Source organism: Rhinolophus hipposideros (assembly GCF_964194185.1).
Source record: "Rhinolophus hipposideros genome assembly, chromosome: 4".
Lineage (NCBI taxonomy): Eukaryota > Metazoa > Chordata > Mammalia > Chiroptera > Rhinolophidae > Rhinolophus > Rhinolophus hipposideros.
Genome location: NC_138050.1, coordinates 13,932,913 through 13,954,510, shown reverse-complemented (window position 1 = coordinate 13,954,510; position 21,598 = coordinate 13,932,913). Strand labels below are relative to the sequence as shown.

At 33.9% G+C, this 21,598-nt stretch overlaps 1 protein-coding gene across 6 annotated transcripts in view; it reads left to right on the top strand.

The window, feature by feature from the left end:
- The window catches only part of ALG5 (ALG5 dolichyl-phosphate beta-glucosyltransferase), a 42,804-nt gene that overhangs the window by 14,953 nt on the left and 6,253 nt on the right, over positions 1–21,598 (top strand). For all 6 annotated transcript variants that reach the window (XM_081046980.1, XM_081046983.1, XM_081046979.1 and 3 more), the window contains exons 7-8: positions 7,525–7,584; positions 14,663–14,814. In XM_081046980.1, the coding sequence (XP_080903106.1) occupies positions 7,525–7,584; positions 14,663–14,814 (212 nt within the window). The remainder of the gene's footprint in view (positions 1–7,524; positions 7,585–14,662; positions 14,815–21,598) is intronic.

Genomic DNA, 21,598 nt, shown 5'->3' with positions numbered 1-21,598 from the left:
TTCTTTTAAGATTTTAAAATAAATGTACATAATTTGAGTTTTGTATGAGAAATAAAATAGGGCTTTACATTCAGTTCCAAATATTTTATTTGTATTATCTTTTATTTTTTTTAAGTACAGAGCTTTTCTCTAAGCTCTTCAATTTCCTAACCAGTAATTATTCCGTTTCTTTTAATAAAAATTATGATTGATTTTATAGTAATTTTTCTGAGCTAAGTATATATAATGATCACTTGTTTAGTGGCTTAATTATTTGAAGTAGAATCAAAAATCCCTGACCAGGCAAAACAGATGACAAGAGGTCTGTATACCATAATCAGAGTAGTTGCCCAGGCCCTGACTTGGACCTTAAATTCTCATTTAGACATAGTTACAACAAGCTTTGCTTTTAGGGTTTTAAGTCCACAAATAACGAACGGTAAGGTGTGAAAGCGATAGAAGAATAAAATTACATTAAGCAAAACTATAGGAAACAGATGTTAACCACACACACAACTCAGTCTGGAGTGATTGCTAACTAATGACCTGAATGTTCCTTTGCCTTCACTATAGTAATCCTTGGCCAAGTGTGGTTTTGGTACACCACTGTTTCATGTGTGTATGCATGGCTTTGTTGGCCCTTCAACAAAACAACATGACAATTACTGCTTCCCTTTTTGTGGATCAGGTGGGCAGGTCTGAGAGCCTATTATGTTTGTCTCACCCTCTCAGTTTGTGGGTAGATGACCAGGCTTCCAAAAGAGAGCCCTTAACTTCCCAAATCATTAATTTTATAGACCAGGTAGTTAACAAGGATTTTGCTGAGATGTTTGTGAAAATCAAACAAAGGAGAATATGAAAAGTAAAAAGGCAGTCTTGAAAACATAAAAGGAGGTAAACTGTACATAATAACATTCAGTAGATTCTGTCTCAGCAGATCACAAAGATTGTTTCCAGACCTCTGAAGGACAAGGGCTACCTATCAGAGCAGGTGTTTAAAGCAACAACCTGGTGTGAAAATGGGTATTTCTTAGAAAGGGAAAGCGAGCTTTTTCTGTAAAGCGCCAGAGAGTAAACATTTTGGGCTTTGTGGACCATGTATGGTCTCTGTTGCAATATTCTTCTTTTTTTAGCAACCTTTTAAAAACTATTCTTGGCTCTCAGACCATCTAAAAACAGACAGCAGGCAGGCTTTGACTCACAGGCCATAGTTTACCACCCTTATTCTAGAAAATTGAAACCTTGATCTTAACAACCATGATTTTTGCTAACCACAGAAATTTTCATAAATTTAATATCCTCATGGTTATCAAGAGAGAATACTCTTACTTTAAAAGGCAGGAAAGTTATAAGGCACTGCCCTGTGAAAGAAAAGGAAAAAAAGGAATGATGTTGCCAAATTTACCTGTTGTGTCTGTGCGGGTTGATACAATATTTTTTTAGAACAAGTTGGAAATATGAATCAAAAGCTTTAAACAATTCACATCCATTGACACTGTAATACATATCCACTGATCCCAGCTTTGAGAAATTTATCTCAAGGAAATAATTAAGAATGTATGTAAAAATAAATTTTCAAGGATTTTTGCTTATTTTTTAAATATTGTATACCAGTGTTTTTTAATAAAAGGAAAAAGTAGAAAAAATTTAAAATGTCTAATATTAAACAACACTAAGTTCACTATATAATGGCTATTATACACAATTAAGTGAAAAAAGCAAATTTTAAACATCTGGAGCTATATGGCTATACCTATGCATATGTAAAATAATGTGTTAACATCAGTTGTTTCTGAATGGTGGGATTATGGATATCTTTTCAAGTTTTTTTGTTTTTTAGATTGATTTTATTGTTTGTTTTTAACAATGAACCTATGTTGCTTTTGAGGAAGGGAAAGGATTTTTTAATCAAAACTTAATTTTTTTTAATGAATAAAACTTTTTCTTAGTATTTTGCTTCATATACCAAGTTTTTTTGTTTCTGCCCATATTGAATATATATGACTAATTTTACTATCTGACTTACTAATTTCTAAATTATTTCAACTTTTATGTATCTCGACATCATTTGCAGTCAGTTGTCTTTTGGAGTGCCTGTGCCAATTTCCTTTTCCATTTCAGTATGTTTCTTAACTTTGGATGAGGAGTTCAAATAGATCTAGGTTCAAATTCCACGTGAACTTGAACAATTTAATCCATCCACCTCACTTTCCTCATCTATGACATAAGGACAATGAGCCCAAGTTCATAATCCTGAGGTAATGATTAAAATTTTTTAAATGTTTGTCTAGTATTTAGCATGTGTTCAGCATTCAGTAACCATTATCTCTAAATTATTAACATTAGTCTTTGTGCTTGATTACCAGAGTTAATTCTAATGTTACTGTTTATAATTGTTAATGCAGATTGGATTTACCTAGTTCTGGTCTGTTCTTTCTGTGAATTGTGAGAAAAGACTTAACTGAAGAACTAGGAAAGAGATTCTGAATAAGCATTTCTTTGTAGAATATAATACAGTACCACTTTTTACCACTTTTAAAGGCCAGCTGTCATAGTAACTAAAATATTTATTTTTAAAACCATAAGAATTTCAGTGATACTCTGAAAGAGGCTTAAAAGACAGAGACTCCATATCTACATACATTTTCTAATATGAGCAGTATTCAAACAAGAATATCCTTCATTCCTGAAGGAACAGCTAACTGTTCTAAAAGCTACTTAGATGAATTCCACCCAGTGTTGAGATCAGTATCAAGGATTCAGTTCTTACATCAGAACTTCAGATAGACAAAACTCCTAAAAGCTTTTAGAGACTTATGATGAAAGAAAAGATTTTGAATGAAAGCTTTTGGTTTTGATTTGTTTTTAGTTTAATTAAACGATATTTTAGCTCTACTAAGTCTCTGAAAGGTAGATGTCCTTTTTCATCAATCGCTAGTAATGTTACTGCTCTGTTTGGATTCAAGGTTAAAGCTTATTTGCCATATACCATCTGAACTTTTAATGCGGTTCCTCTTTAAGAAAACCATTCTCTCCCTGAGCAAAGTACCTCTGCCAGGAAAAGAAGGAAAGAAATTATTCTTACTATTAAATAGTAAGCAAAGTATATGACAGATAATTTCCAAAAGAAAAAAATGGATGGCTAATAAAAATTCCCCAAAAGTTTATCTTTTTATTAAAAAAAGGAAATGAGATCACATGTGGTTATATTTCCCCCTTATCAAATTAGCAAATTTAAAATGAGGATAATTAGTATCCTTTAAACCTAAAAAGTACAGCTTTAATAAATACCTTGCACCAAATCCCTTGTGGTTTGAGACCTAAATAAATATTACTTTGGGAAACAAACATCTTTCAGAAGAGTTGAATATATTCATTAACTTTATGTATATCCCTGTACTGTTTCTTTGTGCATAGCTGTTGTGCATGAATCCTTGGAAGGGAGATTGAGTTGTCTCTGCAAGAGCATGTTTGTATTAACCATGGCTATAGTAGACGTAATTGGACTGCAAGGTCAAAAACAAAACAAAACTGAGTAGATGGAAGCTAAACTCATTGGTTGATATTTAATATGAGTTAAAGGTTCCCTATGGAGGCAATTTTCACTCCAAAAGCAGTGTTTATTTTCGCTTGAGACAAAATTAGACTTTTCTGGGTATCTCTATCTTCTTTCGGTAAACAGGGTTGAAAGTGCTTAATGAGAGGTTAGGTGGGGTCTATAATTGAGAAGTTCTTCCAATGTGCAGTTGACCCCTTGCATCAGATCCCTTTCCATTGTCTTTGAGTTTATACCTAGTTGTATCAGATGAGGTCAGCTTGCCACTTGATCAAGACTGTAGATGATCAAATGCCCTTAGCCTGTGAATACAAATGCATATGCACACATGTATGTAATATACATGCTTGAGTTCCACAATTCACACATAAGTGTTTTATCCAAGTGAAATTGCATATAATGTGAAGTTTGTTAAAATTTAAGTGGTGATGATGATATTAAAAAATGAGAATAATTAGAACTGCAGGAATTTGATGAAATAGTCAATCATACCCAGTTAGTGGGAATGTAAGGAGACTTTTAAAGAATAATTTGGCCCATATATATTAAGCACCTTCATACTTTTAACTTAGTATTCTACTTCTGTGACTTTTTCTAAAGAAAGAAAACCAAAATGCAGTTAGAGTTTTATATTCAAAAATGTTATTTTAAATACTTTTATAATATACTTTTAAATGTTATTTTAAGTTATAATATACTTTTAAATGTTATTTTTAAAAATTATAATATACTTTTAAATGTTATTTTAAGTACTTTTATAATAACATGAAATTAGAAATTTGGTTAACATAGGCAAATAGTGAAAGTATGGTTAATCTATACAGTAAAATATTATATTGCCCTTAGCACGGACACAAAAAAGAAAGACAGATATGGAATACTACTGTGACTAATTCTTGAAAAATGAACCTAAATCTTATCAAGCCTGTAAATCTAACAACCAGTTTACAGGAAATACAGAGGACAAAGGAACATGTTAAATGTCACTAGGGAGATCAATCAGCAAAATCCAAAACCTAGGAAACTACAAGAAAATTCCATGGTTTTTTTCAACAAATAAATTTTAAGGAAAATATTTAAGAGGCATGGTGAGATCTCATAGATAAAAGAAATACCAACCAATTTGAATGAATTTTGTTTGGCTTTTAAATTAAACAAACTGAAAATACTTATGAGATATAATAATTGGGCAAATTTGAAAATGAACTATATCTAATGGTGTTAGGGAATTATTAATGTTTTCAGTATGACAGTGGTATTGAAATACATTATCTGTTTATTGTATATGATGCCTAGAATTTGTTTCAGTCTAATCCCAGGTTGGGTGGGTAATAGTGAGGGGTGGAGAGGAAGCAAGATTGGCGCTGGCCACATGTTGATTGTTGAAGCCAGGTAGTGGGTGCCTGGGGCGTATTTTCCCATTCTCTGTACTTTTGTGTGTGTTTGGAATTCCCACAATAAAATGTTCAAAGACAATAAAGTAGAAAATTTTTAGCTTATTGGAAATGAAAAAGAACATGATATACATAAGTAGATTTCAGCTATTGTTTTTTAAATACAGAGAAAAGAACCACAAGGAAATATATAAAATGTTTCCAGTGGCTGCTTTTAGGTAGTGAGATTATGCATGATTTCATTAAAGAAGTTTTATCGTATGTGTAAATTTATATTCTTACCAATTTTTTACAGTGAGCACTTTTAAATTTTATGTATTTAGTGAATGGTTCCAAATTCAGATAGTTAAGAAGATATACATAGAGTGGAACTGGCTCTATCCTTCATTTTGTCACCTAGTTACTCCCAGAACTTACCAATGTTATCTATTTCTTGTATATCCCTGTGGAAGATGTGTGTATCCTTTATTTAAAAATGCAAATTGTAATGTACTAGACACTATTTTGTTGTTTCCGTTTAACAATGTATCTTGGACATTGAGCAATATGTATACATCAAAGTGCTTCCTCATTGTTTCACAGCTTCTTAGCTAGTCCCTTTGGATGGACATACAAGTTTGATGCTTTAAACAATACTGAAATGTTTAACCTTGCATGAATATCAGTTTACACACATGCAAGTTTGCTTATAGGAAGAATTACTAGTTGTGGATTTGCTGGGTCAAATTACATGTATACTTGTGATTTTGATAAGTTTTCAGTTGCTCTCTGTATAGAGTGTGTAGGCACAATATGGTAAAAACTGATAGGTTTTATTTGCATTGCTCTTGGTATAAGTATGATTGAGGATCTTTTCAGTTACTTAAGAGCTATTTTCGCTACCTCTTTTGTGAACTCTGTTCATAGCCTTTGCCTCTTTTCCTGAGTTTGACTGAGTTATTGAGTAATTCTCTTAATAATTTCTAAGAGCACATTATGCATTTTGGAAATTAGCCTTTTGTCTGCAATATAAATTACCAATATTTCCCCCAATTTATTTGTCTCTATTTTTTAAAAAAGATTTTATTGGGGAAAGGGAACAGGACTTTATTGGGGAACAATGTATACTTCCAGGACTTTTTTGCAAGTCAAGTTGTTGTCCTTTCAGTCTTAGTTGTGGAGGATGCAGCTCAGCTCCAGGTCCAGTTGCCGTTGCTAGTTGCAGGGGGCACAGCCCACCATCCCTTGCGGGAGTCGAGGAGTTGAACCGGCAACTTTATGGTTGAGAGCCCACTGGCCCATGTGGGAATGAAACCGGCAGCCTTCAGAGTTAGGAGCATGGAGCTCCAACTGCCTGAGCCACCGGGCTGGCCCCAGTTTATTTGTCTTTAATTTTTAATATGGTTGGATTTTGGTTGTTCTGCCATACACTAATTTTTTTTAACTTTATTGTCAAATTGATCTGTTCTGGGTTTTGTGTGCTTTTGCCTTCCTAGAGATTTAAAATTTTATTATTAATTTTTACTTAAATACTGGGTGTATCTGGAATAAATAAATCCTAGTCAGTATGAGGTTCAGGTCCACTTTAACTTGGTTTCCAAATGGCTATCAGGATGGCCCACAGAGTATTTTTCCCACTAATTTAAAATGTCATCTTTATCATATTCTAAGTACCCAGGTATTTAATGTGTATATGTTACTGGCTTCTCCATTATGTCCATGGATTTATCAGTTTACATTCCAGTACCTTATCTTTAATTATGGTGTCTTTATAATGCATTTTTAAATCCTCTGGAGGTAGTCCTTCCTCACTCCTAGAATTTTAATGGCTCTTCTTGGTTCTTTGTTTTTCAGTATTAACTTCCAGCTTCTCTAGTTCAATGCAAAATTATTTTGGCATTTCTATTATTATGGCCTTAAATTTAAAGATTAACTTAGGGGACATTGACTTTTTAATGCTGTCATCACATCCTGTCATCCATGATCATGGTATGCCTTTCTGTGTGTTAGATTCTTTTGTTTCTCTTGGTAGCATTTACATATTTCCTTTATTTAGATCCTGCTACATTTCTTGTAAAATTTATTTCTACATTTTTCTTTATTGCTGTTATAAATACTGTCTTTTCTTGCATTATATCTTTTGATCACTGTATATATGAAGGCTAAAATAATATATTCATTGTGTGCTCACTCATTGTTTTAAATTCACTTATTCTAGTAGTTTTTCAGTTGACATTCTTGGATTTTTCCAAATGTAATGATTATATATCACATATGTATAAAATCATACCATCTACAGATAACTCTTTTCTTTCTAATACTACTATTTTTATTTATAATTATATTAATATAGTATTTTAATCAGAAAAATCATTTAAATACATGATTTTTGAAATAATGCATAATGTAGCCCTGTGTAGCCCTGAATATATCCTCTTAGTAAAGTTAGACTTCTTGAAGGTGTACATATTATGAACTCCTTAACAAACCTCTAAAGATATTTAATGTTACTTTTTCAAGAAACCAGTTTCTAAAAAATGAGATATTCACATTGAAAATAAATGTTTTATTAGTGATATTTAAACATTGAAGAATTTTAATTGCTTTTTTCCTCAGGATCAAATGGCCATTGCATGTGGATCACGAGCTCATTTGAAGGAAGAATCCATTGCTCAGGTGAGGCGGAGGTGTTCAGTAACCGCATGCTTCAGTAGCTTCTTTTCACATACACATTAGCACAAAATAAGCTTTCAGACTTAGTCTCATAAAAATGAGGTTCCTCTCAAGAAAAAAGAAAAGAATTTTTAATTTGGAAAATTGATGAAGGAGTAACACATTTAGGAATTGACTTTTTTTTTTTTTTTTTTTTTACATGCGTGTCGACATCAGAAAGGTCCAAACCTGTAGAGAACTTTAATGAGTTTATTTGAGCCAAACTGATCACAACTGGGGAAGCAGAATCTCAACAGATTCAGAAAATGTTGTGGAGAATGGCAGTTTTGCAACTTATTTTATGTTAGAATCAAAGAAGGAGGCCTAATAATGGTTACATGAAATCGTTTGGTGGTAGATTAAGGGGGCGGGAGAAAGCAAAGTGGGAAAATCTCTGGGATTGGATAAAAACATGGAGAGACACATACTTATTTTATATTGGTGGGTACAGGATAGTTAACAATTAAAGTTTACAGCACATAGAGATGGTATTCGGGGAACAAGATAACAATGAGGGGTTCTGTGGTCTGCTCTGGTGCAGCCGTTGTGCCCCGAGGGTCTGGAAAAAGGGATTACTCTGACATTCCAAGGGTATGTTATCTTAGATGCACAAAAAGACAGCAGATAGGTTCACTTAAGGCAAAGAGTGGCCATGACCCACTTTTAGTTAAGGAATTTTTATGTTCAGACCATCCAGCGTGGTTAATTTTGGTCTCTTCGTTTGTAGGGCCCACCTTGCTGGCCTTCCCAGAGCTTGTCAGGTTCAGTACATGGCCCCTTTTTTGTCCGCAGGAGTACACAAGTAGAATGTACACTTCACTTTGACAAAGAATGCAAACAGCTGTTTTGATTTTTTTTTTTTAAGACCCAAAGAAAGAGTCCTCATTTAGTTACCATATATGGCAAACTTTTCCAAGTGGTGCATTTTGAAACTATCAACTTGCTTTTAGGTTTTTCCATATTGACACACTTAAGCACTATATTTCATTCAAAGTAAATAAAAAATTTAAACTTTATTCCTCTTAGAAAAACACTATACTTTAAAATTTGACAAGTTGTAACTGTCATTTTTAGAATATTTAAAAAAAAATCACTGAAGAGAATAATTCTTCATTTTGTAATTTGTAAATTAGGCTAGAAAATCTGGAGTAACTTGAAGGAATTAATATTATTAAGGAATTATTCTATGCAATTTTAAAAAAAATTTTCAATTACCATTAACATACAATATTAGCTTCAGGTATACAACATACTGATTAGGCATTTACTTTATTTTATTATAACTATTATTTCACTTAAAAATATAGGCCTCGTATGTAGCCCAGTAATTGTCCATTATATTCTTAATAGTTCATCTACTAGAATAGTCAAGTCAAGAATAAAGCTCTATTTTTCAGTGTACAGTCAAAATTATCTGGGGAGGGATTTTTCCTTTCTGTTTTTTAACGCATATTTCTAGGCCAATCCTAGACACATTGAATCAGACTCTAGTAGCTATGGGGCCAGGAGTCTACATTTTTAACAATTTCCCAGGTTACCCTTATGCATACCAGAGTTTCAGAGCCAGTGGAATAAAAAATCGAACCTTTCCCTCAATGATTCTAAAGTAAGATATTAAGAAATTCTAATTTTTGTCAAGATAAATTGATGGCAAAGTCATACAACCTCTTAAGGATTATGCTTAAATGTGGAAACCTAGATTCTCCTTTTTTAAGACATAAATGGTTTTAACATCTTCAGCATTTGGTCCAGTATTCTGTATCCCTATAGACTCACATTGGTATTCGAAAAAAGTTGATCTAGTAACCATAGAGAATATCATCACACTTTTAGAAATTTGAAACTGAAAGAGTATAGAGATTAGCTAGTCTAAGTTCATCATTTTACTGATACATGAGGGATAAAGAAAATATATTCCAAGATGTTCAGCACTAATTATAATTAGTTATAATTATAATATAATTATATAATATTATAATATATAATATATATATATTATATATAAATATATATAATATATAATATTATAATATAATTATAATATTAAATTCTAACCTTGGAAAACATAGATATTTCCCCTGGATAAAATGTCATGCAGACAATAAAATAAATGAAAATGGAGAACTATACAATAATGTGGGGAAATACCTAAAATATTAGGTCATAGGAAAAAATAGTATGATATTGTAAATACAGTATAATTGTGTAAAAATATGCAAACAAAAGCATTTAATGAAAATAGACTGAAATTAATTTAATGGTTTTGTGATTAAATTTTTTCCTGTTTAAAAATAGTATATCAGTAGGGGAAATAAAGAATAATCTACTTGGTGAAGGATAAAGACAGATTGGAGAAATAGGAAGCAGTAATTAGGAAGCTGTTGAAGTAATTGAGGCAAAAGATGGTTGGGACCTGTGTTTACTGTTGGTGGCAGTAGAAGGAACTGGCTTTTTGGGTTTTATTTTTAATGGTGTACATTTTTTTCACTTAGAACTTCCATTACTAGTTGAAAACTCTGAATTTTGCCTACAATAGTATTTAAGTGAGACTGCTGTGATCTAAATCTTCTTTTGCCCAGTACTGGTTTCAGCCAGACATCAGGGCCCTATCCCAGGGTTTCCGTGTTTGTAATTTAACTTGTCATCCATCCATCCATTCCTCATTTCTAAAACTAGGTGATTGATTTAGTGCTTTTGGAACTGACAGAATTGGCTGCTACTCTATAGAAAAGAAGGAAAAACTGATTCACTGATTAGAGATTAGCAGTTGTCTACTGGAGATGCCGTGTATAACTGCTGCTCAGTAGGCTCGGAGTTCAGGTCCAGATGATCTCGTAGAACTGTACCTGTCTTACACCTACGTGTGTCCCCGAAAATAAGACCCAGCTGGGCCATCAACTCTAATGCTTCTTTTGGAGCAAAATTTAATATGAGACCCAGTATTATACTATACTATATTATATTATATTATATTATATTACATTACATTACATTAATTACATCATATTATACCAGGTCTTATATTAAAATAAGACCAGATATTATATTAATTTTATTTTATATTATTTTATATTATTATATTATTATACCCGGTCTTATTAAAGTAAGACCGGGTCTTATATTAATTTTTGCTCCAAAAGACGCATTAGAGCTGATGGTCCGACTAGGTCTTATTTTCGGGGAAACACAGTAGAAGTTCCTCTCCAAGAGGAAACATCCATCTGCTACATGTCCAAGAAACTGCAGCATGACAGTTTTTTTGTAATGTGTTACAAGTAATATAAACCCTTGTATGGTGGACAGTGAAAAAGTTATAAAAGAATTAATAATCAAGATAGTAAATGGCATCTTCAGTAGCTTAATTGCAGTTTTCATACTTACCTCTCCTAAATACCTATGTACATATTCTCTCTTGGAAGACAAACATGATACAGCATTGATGGAGTCTTTTAGCACCCTTAAATGTATTCATATACCCATTTGTTCTGTTTAACAGTTATAACAATAATGTTTATATTGTCTGGGTATTCTTGAATTTATCATTTTAAAAAATTCAGTAAAGAATCCATTCCTATCTATTTGATGTATTTAGATTTTCTTTGAAGAGTTATTGCTTAAGTTTTGGGGCTTCTTTGAACTTCTTATTTTAAGATAATGAAATTACTAATCAGCTTTAAATTTTACCTAAATTACTTGTTTATATTTCATAAACATTAGAGAGATTATTGTTAATATTGAAGTAGTGAATGTTTTTTTCCTTCGTTTTTCAGTATCTACTTCAGAAGTTCATATAATGTTATTCTATGACTTCGTTAACTTTCTTTAACTAAATAAGCCTATCCTATATTTCAGATGTCTTCTAAATTTTAAGATATCTTGCCAAGTTTTTAAAATAAAATATCCTTTGTATTGTGGTGAGTGGAGTATGTCAGACAGATAAAGACAGATGCAATCTGATTTCACTTATATGTGGAATCTAAAGAACACAATAAACAAAACAGAAACAAACATAAATACAGAGAACATTTTGATGGTTGCTGGGTGGGAGGGGTGTTCAGATATTAAGGGGAAAGATATTAAGAGGTACAAATTGGGTGTTACAAAGTATAATAGTTATGGGGATGTAGGGTACAGCATAAGGAATATCATCAATAATATTGTAATAACAGCATGTGGTGTCAGATGGGTTCTAGATTTATTAGGGTGGTACATGGGTTAGAGGACTGAGTGCAAAAGGTAAAGTCATTAAGAAGTACAAATTGGTAGTTACAAAATAGTCATGGGGATGTGAAGTAAAGCATAGGGAATATAGTCAATAATATGGTAATAACTACATATAGTGCCAGGTGGGTACTAGACTAGTCGGGGGGATCACTTCTTAAATTACATAAATGTCTAACCACTGTGCTGTACATTTGAAATTAATATATAATATTGAATGTCAACTATAATTGAAAAATTTTAAAGGGGGGAAAAGGTGAAGGGGAATAAGAGGTTCAAATTTCCAGGTATAAAACAAGGAAGTCATGGGGATGTAAAGTACAGCATAGGTAATATAGTCCATAATATTGTGATAGCGTGGTACGGTGTCAGATGGTTGCTGGACTTGTTATGGTGATCACTTCTTTAGGTATGTAAATGTTGAATAACTATGGTGTACACCTGAAACTAATAATACTGTATGTTAGCTATATTTTAATAAAAATCTTTTAAAAATAAAAAGATCCTTTGTAGTTTATCTTGTTATGCATTTAAATGTTATAAGGTATTCATGTGAACTCCATTATTTCTAGTTTTTTAAAAATAGCCATGTTCTAAAACAAAAATCTCCTACCAACATCCAAGCAAAAAGCAGCCATGAATCTTTTTATTTAACAACTAGTAAGCTCACCTAGCACATTAAAAATTATTCAAGGAGAATGTAGGTATTACTTTTCTACCTTTTAATTTTTATTTTTCTATCTTTCAATTTCTGTTTGTTCCTTTCCTAAGCATAAATGCTCTTTTGGAGGTTAAATCAATCAACCAGTATTTATTGGAAGTATTTTCTATGGAAGGCACAGAGCAAGCTGTTGTGAGATTCCCAGAGTATTTTAAGATGAGGTTTCTGTCCTATCTACTTAGAGAGGTAAGGCATATTTACATCAAAATATAGCTAGTGATTCTAGGTGATTAACAAGAGGTGTTAGATCCTTTTAAAAAGTTTGTTTTACATACCTTATAGATAAGTATTTTATTCTGCTTCCCCTTCTTGCCCTATTTAATACACAAGTGAAACTGTGGTGAGAAGGTTAAAGTGAGCTTTCAAGCTTCTTTATTGAAAACATTTATTGAGTTCCTGTTAACTTCTTGTGCCAAACACTTGGCTAAAGACTTTAATATTATCTCATTTAATCCTTCTAATAACTTTGTGAGATAGACGTTTTCATTCCCATTTTATAGATGAGGAAACTTGGACTTTGTGGAAGTAACTTGCTCAGAGCCACCCTGCTAATAATTATTAATGGAACCAGATTTGAATATAGCAGCGAGCTTAATTCAGTGGTTTTGTTCTACTTATGTCATGTTGTCAGTGTTGAGTAATGGTTCTGTTCCATGACGATAGAAAAAGCTATGTGAATGAAGAATGACACTAAAGATTACAATTATGAAAAACAAAAGCCAAAAGGAGAAATGGACCTTTATTTACACTACTGTGTTTCCCCGAAAATAAGACCTAACCGGAAAATAAGCCCTAGCATGATTTTTCAGGATGACATCCCCTGGACATAAGCCCTAATGCGTCTTTTGGAGCAAAAATTAATATAAGACCCAGTCTTATTTTCGGGAAAACACAATATGAGATACTAAATATTCTACATAGACTCTTAGCCGTGTTTTCCCAAAAATAAGACCTAGCCGGACAATCAGCTCTAATGTGCCTTTTAGAGCAAAAATTAATATAAGACCTGGTCTTATTTTACTATAAGACCGGTTCTTATATAATATACTGTGTTTCCCTGAAAATAAGACCTAGCCAGACCATCAGCTCCAATGTGTGTTTTGGAGCAAAAATTAATGTAAGACTCAGTCTTATTTTGCTATACTATAAGACCAGGTCTTATATAATATAAAGTAAGACCGGGTCTTATATTAATTTTTGCTCCAGAAGACTCATTGATGGTCCAGCTAGATCTTATTTTCGGGGAAACATGGTATTATTCCATGGGTCTCTTAATCTTAACTATAGAAAATTTTAAGAGATGCTGTTTTAATCCTAAATATGCAAGTTTTGAATACAATGATAATGATATATGATCTATTTTTATTATGATTTTGCAGTATTTCATGAATAATTGAATATCATGTCTTAAGTAGACAGTTAAGTACTAATAATAAAACTAATCGCTAATAACAATAGTAAATACTCAGGATTTAAAGACTACTTAAGTTTAATAAAACTATTAAAGAACTTAATTGTTAAAATCTAGTTAATCAGACATCTGTCATACCTAATTAGAGACTGGGTTTTTCTTTCAAATTCCTTTCTAGTCTCTAACTTTTGTGACTTCTGTGACATTACACTCTACCTCTTTCATCAGAAGTTTTTATTAGGTAGGCTTGAACTTCAGTTTTAAATCTTACTGTTTTGTTTTTTCAAAATAGTCTGGTTAACTGTCACCATTTTTGAAACTGAAATATATTTGGGGCAAAGGCACAAAATGTGTAGGGGAATGAGATGTTCTCCTAACTCATACGTAGTAGCCCCCAGGGCTGTTTGTTAGATTAAAGCTCCTACCTTTCACAGATACTGTGATTCTTCTCTTCTGACTCAAACTCCAGAAAATGAGCAAGGACTGTTGTAGTGCCTCCGCCCTTCTCTAAGTAGACAGCATCTGTATGGTTTGTATAATATACTTTGCCAGTGAAGCTAGTGGAACAGTGGTGTTTATATGTAAGATCTACCCAGTCAATTAAATATTAGTAGCAGTTGTCTACAACCAGGTGTTTTCAATGTCTTTACAGGTAAATGGAAAAGTCATTTATATTGTCTTTGTTTCAGCGTTCTTACTTCCGTACTCTTCTCATGTATGGATTCCACTTTCTGGTGTGGTTCCTTTGTGTCCAAGGAATCAGGGACACACAATGTGGGTTCAAATTGTTAACTCGAGAAGCAGCTTCACGGACGTTTTCATCTCTACACATTGAACGATGGTAGGTTCCTAACTAGAATGTATCTGGTATATCTTATTATACAGCAGTTATTCCAGGTAATGAGAAGTATAATGAACATCCAGGTTTAAACAAAATTGATGCTTATATATGTAAACTTATCTGTGCCTTATACTTTTACTGGGTTGGACCTTATTTTGAAAATCTCAAACTAAACATCAGGTATAAAGTTATGAATTCACCTTAATTATGGACAGTACAAATTGAGCGGCCTAAAAACAAAGCTTCCTTTTTTTCTTTGAGGAAAAAAATGAAAAGCTCAGAAATATCAAAGCAGTAGAAGGCACCCATTTTCTCTCCTTTTCTTCCTTTTACAAGAATAATTTATCCCTCCTGCCTAAGACCAATCCTTCAACCTCTGCATCCCCTCCACCTTTTAAGAACCTACTCCTGTTTGCTTATTTTTCTCTTCTACTTTCAGTCTTTCCCCTCAGCCACATCTTTTCCATCACTTTTTAGAACAAGTTTAAATTTCTCTTGCCATTAAAGAGAAATCTCTATCGACACCCCTCCCCCAACACCCCTCCAGCTCTAGCCAACCTTTTCCTGAGAGTGGTCTGTATTCATTGTTTGTTTTCTCCTCTTACACTCCTCACCGCACTACACGGATTTTCCCTCATCCCTCCATTTAAACATCTGGTTACCTTCATGTAATTAAATCCAGTGGTCATGTTTATAATACGACCACTCGTTATCTTAATTAACCCATCAGCAATGTTGATCTTTCTGAACTGTCTGTTTTAAAATATGCTGTTCCCTTGGCATATCTTTAGCCCCAACCTCTCCTCAGTTATCAGCCTGTTTAGTGAATAACACACAAAAGCTTGAAACCTTGGAGTCAGCCCCTCAATGTATCCATTGCATGACCAAGGCCTGTGGATTTTAGCTTTTATGTCCCTCCATTTTCCTTCTGTCTTCACCACCACCATCCAGAACATTACCATTTCCTATGCTGCAGCCCAGAGGGTTTTCAAAAATTAAAAGTGATCAATCAAATGCACTTCTTCTGCATATAAGCCTTCTGGGGCTTCCCATGGCCCTCAGAGGTACACTGGTATGCAGTATCTGATTGCCTAGTATGGCTTGCCTGGGTCTGCGCATGCAGACTCTTCCCTTCTCGCCACCTCCTTTCTCAACAGAGCACGCTTAGGACATCTGGCCCTCACTCTCCAAACTAGGTCAGACACCCCTAGTTGTGCGCTGTTGCAGTACCATAAGCCTCTCTGTCGGATCTATCACATATGTAGTTTTTTCTTACTTGTGTAATGTTTCTTTTTCTCTATTAAAACACAAGGTCCACAAGAGCTCAAATCCCATCTGATTTTGCTTACTGGTGTATTCCACAGTCTTAAGAGTGCCTGACACATTGTAGGCACTCAGTAAATATTGTTGAAAGAATTAATACTTAGTGTTAGTCATGGGTTCTGTGTGAATTCTGTTCATGGTGGGCATCTGCATAATTTTTCCAGTAGATGTTCCTTTTTGTGGTCTCTGAACTTTTGTGCATTTATTTCCCTAGAAATAGATAACATAACCCCGCACCCCAAATAACGTTAGAGAAACTGTACTTTCAGAATTCAAATTATCACACCTGTTTTTAATCTTCTTTACCTAGATAAAAAAATTTAAAGTATATTTGGTCTTCAAATTAAGATACATGTTTCTATTGTGTTGAAGAATAAAATATACTGACAGTTAATGAACTCTAAAATCAGAAAGTCTAATTTAAGGGGCTACTCTGGAAGTAAAGCCTTCCCTGTGCATTAGGTATTTCACAATCAGCTGTGATGTCCAGAACTAGGATCAAAGGACTAGGTTCTTTCTAGTTTGAAAAGAAGGATTTGCAAATGGAAAACATTAGGATTAGGGTTGGTAACTTAAAAATCCTGAAGGTTCCTTGTCAGGATTGTTCTAGGGCAGCATCAGCCAATATAAATATAATATGACCCAAATGTAACCCATCTATGTAATTTTAAATTTTCTGGTAAGCCATATTAAAAAAAAAAAGAAAGATGAACTTATTTCAATAATATCTAAAAATATTGTCATTTCAGCATGCACTTAGTATGAAAAAAAGTGTGAGATATTTTACATTCTTTTATTTGTACTATGTCAAATTATAGTACAGCTCAGTTTAGACTAGCCACATCTCAAGTACCCATTAGCCACATGTAGCTAGTGGCTGCTGTATTGCATAACACAGTTCTAGGGTATTATTTCTTTTTAAGTTGAACATGTTTTACATTTTTTTCTTCTTTAAATGTTATATTCATGTGCATGTCTTTTATTTTTTAATTTTTTATTTTTTCATAGTAGACATACAATGTTATATTAGTTTCAAGTGCACATAATAGTGATTAGATGTTTATATAACTTGTATAGTGATCACCCCAGTAAATCTAGTACCCATCTGACACCACACATAGCTATTGCAATATTATCGACTATATTCCTTATGCTGTACCCTACATCCCCATGACTTTTGTAACTACCAATTTGTACTTCTTAATCCCTTCACCTTTTTCACCCATTCCCCGGTACCCCCTCCCATCTGACAATCATCAAAATGTTCTGTATGTATGAATTTGTTTCAGTTTTGTTTGTTCTTTTTGTTTGTTTTTTAGATTCCACATATGGTATTTGTCTTTCTCTGTGTGACTTCTTTTACTTAGCATAATACCATCTCTAGGTCTGTCACAGATGGCAAGATTTCATTCCTTTTTTATGGCTGAGTAATAATCTATTGTATATATGTACCACCTCTATCCATTCATCTATTGATGGACACTTAAGTTGCTTCCATATCTTGGCTATTGTAAATAATGCTGCAGTGAACATACGGATGCATATGTCTTTTAATTAGTGTTTTGGATGTCTTTGGATAAATATCCAGAAGTGGGATAACTCGGTCCTTCACTGTCTCTTGTGAAAGCCTTTGTTTTAAAGTGTATTTTGTCTGGTATAAGTATTGCTACCCCACCTTTATTTTCATTTCATTTTCATGAAATAATCTTTTTCTATCCCTTTACTTTTATTTCAGTCTGTGTTTGTCTTTGGATCTGAAATGAATCTCTCTTAGGCAGCATACCCTGTTTCCCCGAAAATAAGACCTAGCCAGACCATCAGCTCTGATGCGTCTTTTGGAGCAAAAATTAATATAAGACTGCGTCTTATATAAGACCCGGTGTTATGTTATGTTATATTATATTATATTATATTATATTATATTATATTATATTATATTATTATATTAATTATATTATGTTAATTATATTATATTATATTATACCTGGTCTTATATAAGACCCAGTCTTATATTATATTAAAATAAGACCAGATCTTATATTAATTTTTGCTCCAAGAGACAAAAATTAGAGCTGATTAGAGATTAGAGCTGATGGTCCTGCTAGGTCTTATTTTCAGGGAAACACAGTATGTAAAGGTGTTGTTCTCTTATCCATTCAGCCACCCTATGTCTTTTGATTGGAGCATTTAATCAATTTACATTTAAAGTAATTATTAATAGATAGTTATTGCCATTTTATTTATATTTTTTATCTTTTTTCCTTCTTGAAGGAAATACTGGCTTGGTGGTGAAAACTTCTTCAGCTTTTTCTTGTCTGGGAAGCTGTTTATTTGTCCTTCTATTCTTAATGATAGCTTTGCTAGGTAGAGTAATCTTGGTTGTAGGTCCTTGTATTTCATCACTTCGCATGTTTCGTGTCAATCCCTTCTGGCCCGCAAAGTTTCTGTTGAGAAATCAGCTGACAGTCTTATGGGAGCTCCCTTGTAGGTAACTAATTGCTTTACTCTTGTTCTAAAGATTCTCTTTTACTTTAACCTTTGGCATTTTAGTTATGGTGTTTCTTAGTGTGGGCCTCTTTGGGTTCATCTTGTTTGGGACTCTCTGTGTCCTCCTGGGCTTGTGTGTCTATTTCCTTCAACAGGGTAGGGAAGTTTTCAGTCATTATTTCTTTAAATAGGTTTTCAATTCCTTGCTCTTTCTCTTCTCCTTCTGGTACCCCTATGATGCCAGTGTTGGTACACCTCATGTTTCTCAGAGGCCTCTTAAACTACCCTCACTTTTTGGAGTCTTGGGTTTTTTTTTTTTTCTGTTTTGATTGGGTGTTTTATGCTACTTTATCTTCTAAATCACTCATTCGATCCTCTGCTTCATTTAATCTACTGTTGATCCATGAGATGTATTCTTCATTTTAATTCTTGTATTCTTCATTTTTGACTGGTTCTTTTTTGTTCCCTGTTTGTTGAAGTTTGTTGAAATCATTGAACATCCTTATAACAAGTGTTTTGAACTCTGCGTCTCATAGATTGCTTGTCTTCATTTTGTTTAGTTCTTGTTCTGTTCTTTTATTTGGGACATGTTTCTTTGTCTCCTCATTTTGGCTGTCTCCTTGTGTTTGTTTCTAAGTATTAGGCAGCACTGCTATGTCTCCTGGTCTTAGTAGAGTGGCCTTATGTAGTAGGTGTGCTGTGGGGCCTAGTGCCACAGTCTCCTTAGTCACCTGAGCTGGGTGTTGCTGGTGTGTCCCCTGTGTGTGTTGTGTGCCCTCCTGCTGTAGTTGAGCCTTAGTTGCTGTTTGCACATCAGTGGGAGGGATTGATCCTCAGGCTGATAGGTTTTGAGGACTGGCCATGACTACAGTGGAGGAGCTGTTGTGCAGGGGCTGACCCTACAGAGCAGAATTTGATTTAACAGGGCTCTGGAGCCTGCCAGATTTGCCCTTTGGGTGTGTTGTTTGTGGAGGTGGTTGGGTGCTGTGGTCTGAAGCTGGTCACCAAGTGTATTGGTTCTGGAAATTCTTGGGAGGAGCTCTGGTGCAGGCCAAAATTAACCACTGCCTGAGCTCTGCCTGGGGCTACTTGGTATGAGCTACAAAGTGATGTGCAGATAGTTGCCACTTGTGCTGGGTTTGGAGGTGTCTGGGAGAGGCAAAGCGGCAAACCAGAGCCAACTGCTGCTAGTGCCAAATTGGGGCTGCTTAGCAAGAGGGCACGCCAAGGCCAGCCACCCCTTGCTCTGAAACTAGACAACTCAGTTCCTTCCGTATGTCCCTGGTGTCTTTCGAGCTGATGCCTCAGTATTGGAGCTCAGAGTGAGTGAGTCCATCAGCGAGTAAGTCCATGTGCAGGCCCTTTAAGAGGAGAACCTGAGACTCCAGCCACCCTCTGGCTCACCCAACCACAACTTCTGCTGGTTTTCACAGCCAGAAGTTATGAGGACTTCTCTCCTTGGCACTGGAACCCTGGGCTGTGACCCCTCGCTCCTCATGGGCAACTTCTGCAGCCAAGATATCCCTCCTGATTTTTAACCACACGTAGGTGTGGGACCAGCCTGTTCCGTGTTTCTGCCCCTCCTACCAGTCTCAAAGTGGTTTCTTTAGGTCTGTAGTTGTTATAGGGCTTTGGTTCAGCTAGACTTCAGGCAATTCTCAATGATGGTCATTCTATAGTTGAATTGCAATATTTATATGGTCATGGGAGGAGGCAAACATAGCGTTTACTTACTCTGCCATCTTGACTGGAAGCTGTGCATTATTTATTTTGGACTTGGTTGACATAGTATTAACCTGACTTAAAATTTTAGCCTCTCATATCACTCTTTAAGGTCCAATTATGTTTATATCTGTAAAGGATATAAAATATGCGTGGATCAACTTGATTATCAGTGTGCCATTCACTACAGTAAAGTTTTATCAGTGGTTTTCATTTAAACAACTCTGTTGCATGTTAAATCAAGAAAGATTAAAGAAAAGATATATTTTTCTTATGCAGCATAATAAGTTATAGAAACCAAGTTGTGCCTCTACTTATTTCCATAAATGTCACCTTAGAGTTGTTTCTTAAAGTATTTATTCTAAAAATTCATTGAAGTTTTTCTTCTAACTTTCAGAACATCCAAGTCAAATAGAGTTTCTAGGTATAGAGAACATCAAGAATTATCGCTGAAGTTAAAAGACTAGGCAACTCTTTTATTCATAATTACAGACTTGAGTATGGGTAATGTTAAGTATTAAATATATGTGTAATTTAAATAAAAAAATATACATATAATGTCCATCCTCAACTGTACTTTACCTAAATTATTTCCATTTAATGTTGAATTATAATTTGACTCAATTTATGAGTAACTTTAAAAATGAATTCTTCAAAATGTACTTTCTACTGATGAATTCTTTCTATTTTTAATCAGTGTAATATATGTTTATAATTTAAAATTAGCTCCACATGGCTTATAACAACAACAAAAACAGTTTTCCCTTGCCCCATGTCCTTCCATCCTTAGTCCTACTCCAACTATAGGAACTTTCAATTCTTTACTGTTCCTTTGTGGTATTTGCTTTCATACTCAAAATAATGGGTCTGCACAGCTATATCTCCGTTTTTTTCAGTTTTAGATATTACTTTCCAAAACAGGAAATCAGTGGATACTCATGTAATTCTCTTAGACTTTTCTATACCCTCTACACATATTCTCCTAATACAGTTTTAAAATAATTTTTGGTTAGGTCAGTATTGATTGTTATAGCTGTATAAAGATAATTCACATTTGAATCCTAGGGTACAACATGAATATTACCTTTCTTGTAGTACATTTTGTTTTCTTGAGCATAATAACTATCTGGAGTTTTTTGCTTGCCTTATTTTACTATGGATCTGTCACATACTCATGCTTACGCTCCGTCAGAAGTATAAATTATCTCTCAGTGTCCCAACACAGCAGATTATGCATCAGTTTCATCTTTTT